We start from the raw sequence: 4581 nt of genomic DNA on the forward strand, positions 1-4581 counted from the left end.
TTGCAGATTAGTCGCATTGAAGGTTATGCATTTTTGACTGTCAAGGGGCTCGTCATAATAACTTTTTTGTGACAAATATAAATTTCTGAAAATCGGCGTAAACATCCCTAATCGAATTAATTTCGGATTATTTTGTTGAAAAATTATCTCTCCAATTAGGAAACAATAAATCTAGCCAATTTCGACCACACAAAGGAGTGAAATTATTTGAGATCTGAACAATTACACTGTGCAACAGCAAAAAATGTGATTTCAAATGACCGATATTTTCGGATTCCTTGGTGTCTCCTGAGTGATAACTCCGAAGAAAGTTATGGTCCATCACGTCTAGTTTCTGAGCTAGATTAAGATGAAAATCTTTAAGAAATTGGTTAGAAATATTTTATGAAATTTGTTTTTCTCTCAAAAATGGTACATCCTGGGATGTTGACGTCAAAGGATGACTCAAGGATGTGTAGAGGAGGACTCAAGGAAAATTTTCCTGGAACAAACCATATCCCTATCTCCTCATTTTCCCTGAAGTATTTCAGATTATCCTCATAAATCCCTAAATATCCTTAAATCCATTAATTAGATTAGATTAGATTAGAATTCGGGGGCGGCGAACAGCTCCATCCATGCGCCATCCAGCTCCACTCAGCTCCAGCCGCCATTCCAGCCTCAGCCACACCATCAACCACCATCCTCATGTCCTCGCTAGTTCGCCGTCTGCACCCAGGCCTCAGTGTGGGCCCATTATGCATCCCCGTCCATTGTAACTCCTCGTTTTAAGGGTCGTGTGTACTGAGCCAGCCAGTCTTCCTGATGAATTCCATTATACAGGCCGGCTTCAGTTGTGGTAGTTCGTCGCAAGAGAGCACCGCTTTACCCAGCAGTACTCGTCTTGTGTTGTAGAGACTGGGACAGTCACATAAGTAATGTAGGACCGTTTCCTCAGTATCGTTACAGCCCCTGCAGATCGGGTTACATTGTATACCCAATCTAAAAAGGTGTTTGTTTAGACAGTGTCCGGTGAGAAGGTTAGCAAACTGCCTGGCTTTGCAGCGCTTACTGCCCACCAGGTACTCTGTCCTTTTACTGTTCACTTGTGGCATAAACAGTCTGGACACACGGCAATTTCTAGTAGCAGACCAGGCCGTTTGGTGTTGTGTGAGTAAATCCATCTTGATGATGGTTTTTTTTGTTTGGGGGGATACTCCAACAGCGGGTTCCGGACCGATAAATTCGGTCTTCGCTCCCACCATTGCGAGGCGGTCCGCCTCCTCATTACCCTCTATTCCGCAGTGCCCAGGCACCCAATGGAGAGTGATCTCGCAATTAAGCGAGGCCATTTCTATAATTTTCCGGCACTCAAGCACTAACGAAGGGCGGGAGTTATATCCTGAAATGGATAGTAAAGCAGCTTTGCTGTCAGAAAATATGTTTATTCGCCGGTCAGAGATACCAGCCTCAATCAGACTCCGTACTCCAACCAGGATTGCCGTGACCTCGGCCTGAAATACCGTGGTATTTCGGCCAAGAGGCACCGACCCACCAAGTTCAAGTTCTGGACAGTGGTACCCGGCACCTGAGGACTCTTCTACACGTGAGCCGTCAGTGAAGAGTGCAACTGTACCGGGCTCAATAATCTCACCCGCGTGCTCTCTCCATTCAGCCCTTGTGTGAAGTATAGGTCTAAAGTTCTTTTGAGGCAATCTTTCCTCCAACTGGAAATCATCCCTCATTAAAAGGTCAGGATGCCTTCGAACAAGTGAGTCCATGATACGCACATGTCCCACTGGGTGGCAGCCAACCTTCCATGTACCTGCTGTGCGCAGTCTAAATGCTGCCATACCCGCCTCCGCTTTAATATAGAGCGGAAGTGGAGGCAAGCTTAGCATAACCTCCAGAGCAGCAGTGGGTGCTGTTCTAATGGCTCCTGTAATTGCAAGACAGGCTAATCTCTGAAGCCGCTGTAGTGCCCGAGCCGAATTATTATATTCAACTCTAGGCCACCATACCACAGCTCCGTATGAGATCAGAGGTCTAACTATGGCTTGATACATCCATAGTGTGATTTTCGGCGACAGACCCCATGATCTGCCAAATAGATATCGACATGAAAAGAAACATCTAGTGGCCGCGGTGATACGGTCCTCCAGATGTCTCTTTCATGTCAGTCTTTGATCAAGTAAAATACCGAGGTAATTTACTTCTTTCTGGAGGATAAGGTCTTTCCCAATGAATTTGGGCGCCCTATACCCCTGCAGTTTGTACTTTCTTGAGAAAACGATGAGAGCGGTCTTGTCAGGGTTAACCCTAAGACCGCTAGAACCACACCATTCTTCGACAATTGTTAGTGCTCTTTGCATTAGTTCACAGAGCGTAGATAAAAATTTACCCCGTATGACAATACAGACGTCATCGGCGTATCCTTGTGTGTAAGCATTAGCAGAGTTCAGTTGAACCAGTAAGCTGTTCACCACCATGGTCCATAGAAGGGAAGACAGCACGCCACCCTGTGAACAACCGTTGCTCACAGCTGCCGACAGGCGAGACCCACAGACCTCCGCCTCCACCATGCGATTTTTCACTAAGTTAGTGATGAATTTTTCTAGGGTTTGGCCTAGACCAAATTCTCTCATCGCCCCAACCAAGACCGCAGAGTTAACCCTGTCAAAGGCTCCCTCTATGTCCAAGAAAGCGACAAGAGCCATTTCTTTGTCACAAATTGACTTTTCGATTCGACTCACCAATTGATGAAGAGCCGATTCTGTGGATTTTCCTCTTTGATAGGCATGTTGCATAGGACTCAAGGGCTTCTTTATAAGAATCCGACTCCTAACATACCTATCGCAAAGTTTCTCCAGGGTTTTGAGCAAAAACGAAGTCAGACTAATTGGCCTGAAGGACTTGGGTTCCTCGTAATTGCTTTTGCCTGGTTTTGGTATAAATACTATCCGTGCCCGCCTCCAGTCATGTGGTACATACCCGATGGCAAGACACGCCCTAAATAGGTTTCTTAGCGGTACAGTGATTATATCTGCAGCTTGCTGAAGCAATGCCGGAAATATACCATCCGTACCAGCTGTTTTGTAGGGTGAGAAACCGCCAATTGCCCATGCCACACCTTCACATGAGACAATTTCAGAAGCTTTTTCCCAATCACCTCTACTCCCCGAATAAATTTCGGGTTGTTCATTAAGTGGTTCCACACCGTCTATTTGACAGTTAGGAAAGTGTGTCTCGAGCAAGAGACGTGTAACTTGCTCCGCGGAATCTGTATAGACTCCGCTAGGAGCTCTCAGCATGCCAAGCCGCTCTGAGGGTTCCTTGGATAGAACCTTTTTAATCCTAGCCGCTTCTTTAACAGCCAGAATTTGACTACAAAAGTTCTCCCAATTCTCCCTTTTCTATTTTCTCAATGCCTTCTTATAGTCACTTTTACGAGCCGCCGCTTCATCCCAGTCGCTGTCTAGCATCGTATTTTGGGCCCTATTGATTGCTTTCCTAGTCCTCTGTCTAAGTAAGCCAATTTCTTTAGGTAATTTACCTCTATTCCCACCTGAGTGAGTAATTAATGTGCAGGCTTTTTCATAAGCCGATAGCAAAGCCGAGTTCAGTTTGTTAACTGAGTCTTCAATGCCCTCAGCATTTTTAGGCGCACACCCATTGTCCCGCCACTCCTCGGAAAGTAGCCGATTGAAATTCAACCAGTTAGTTTTCCGAGGGTTGCGGAATGGCCTCGGAATATTGGTTGGAGCCGAAATGTCGAAATAAATCCTTCTATGATCAGACATAGTCAGACAATCCGACACATGCCAACCTGCAGCTAGCTCAGCTGCAAGAACCGATCCAAATGTGATATCAATGACTTCCTTCCTCCGTCTGTCAACGAAAGTGGGCTTGTCACCTGCATTAATAACCTGCAGTTGGTTCGTGCAGATAAAACCCAAGAGAGACTCCCCCCGCGCATTAACGCCACTGCTACCCCATGCAATGTGATGAGCATTGGCATCAGCACCAACGAGGAGCTCCCATGAGTTCATCCCACACGCCGCGACCAGATCTGCCAGCTCTCGAGAAGGTGGCAAATCAGTCGCGTCATATGGCAAGTAAGCCGAGACAAGGACCAGCTCCCCTCTCCCACGAGCAGTCTCTATCTCCACTTTAACCGCCACTAAATCTCCAGTGGAGTATTGAGGAAGGAACATTGCATTAATGTCCTTAGAGACATATATGCAAGTCCTAATCTTATGGTTTACTCGGTTGCTGTAATACAGATTGCCGCGTCGTAAATCAACCCCTTTAACTTTGTTTTGGACCGTCCAGGGTTCTTGGAACAGTCCAATGCAAGCCTGCACCACCGCCAGCTTCTCATTTATACAAGTCATTGCAGCGCGGCAGTGGTGCAGGTTCGCCTGAATGCATTTAATTATGTTCGTCATCAGAGTCCGGACGTCCCCCCTCCTCGGATTTGGGTATCCTCACCCTCAGGGTACCGAAATCATAGAAAATTCGGCCCCCATTGGCTCGGATGCTGTCAGCCGATCCCTCGTCGATTCCGACGTGGATCAGCTGACCCCCCTCCCTTCGTTCGGC

General features: G+C 46.8%; 1 protein-coding gene across 1 annotated transcript; it reads right to left on the reverse strand.

The window, feature by feature from the left end:
* Positions 1-575: 575 nt before the first annotated feature.
* LOC129808462 (uncharacterized) lies at positions 576-4373 on the reverse strand. Its single transcript, XM_055858242.1, has 4 exons — positions 3533-4373; positions 2257-3343; positions 1030-2079; positions 576-708 (listed from the first exon to the last, which is right to left on the reverse strand). The coding sequence occupies exons 1-4, from the start codon at positions 4371-4373 to the stop codon at positions 576-578; spliced, it is 3111 nt and encodes a 1036-aa protein (XP_055714217.1).
* Positions 4374-4581: the final 208 nt, after the last annotated feature.

The sequence above is a fragment of the Phlebotomus papatasi genome, chromosome 4, assembly GCF_024763615.1.
Source record: "Phlebotomus papatasi isolate M1 chromosome 4, Ppap_2.1, whole genome shotgun sequence".
NCBI lineage: Eukaryota > Metazoa > Arthropoda > Insecta > Diptera > Psychodidae > Phlebotomus > Phlebotomus papatasi.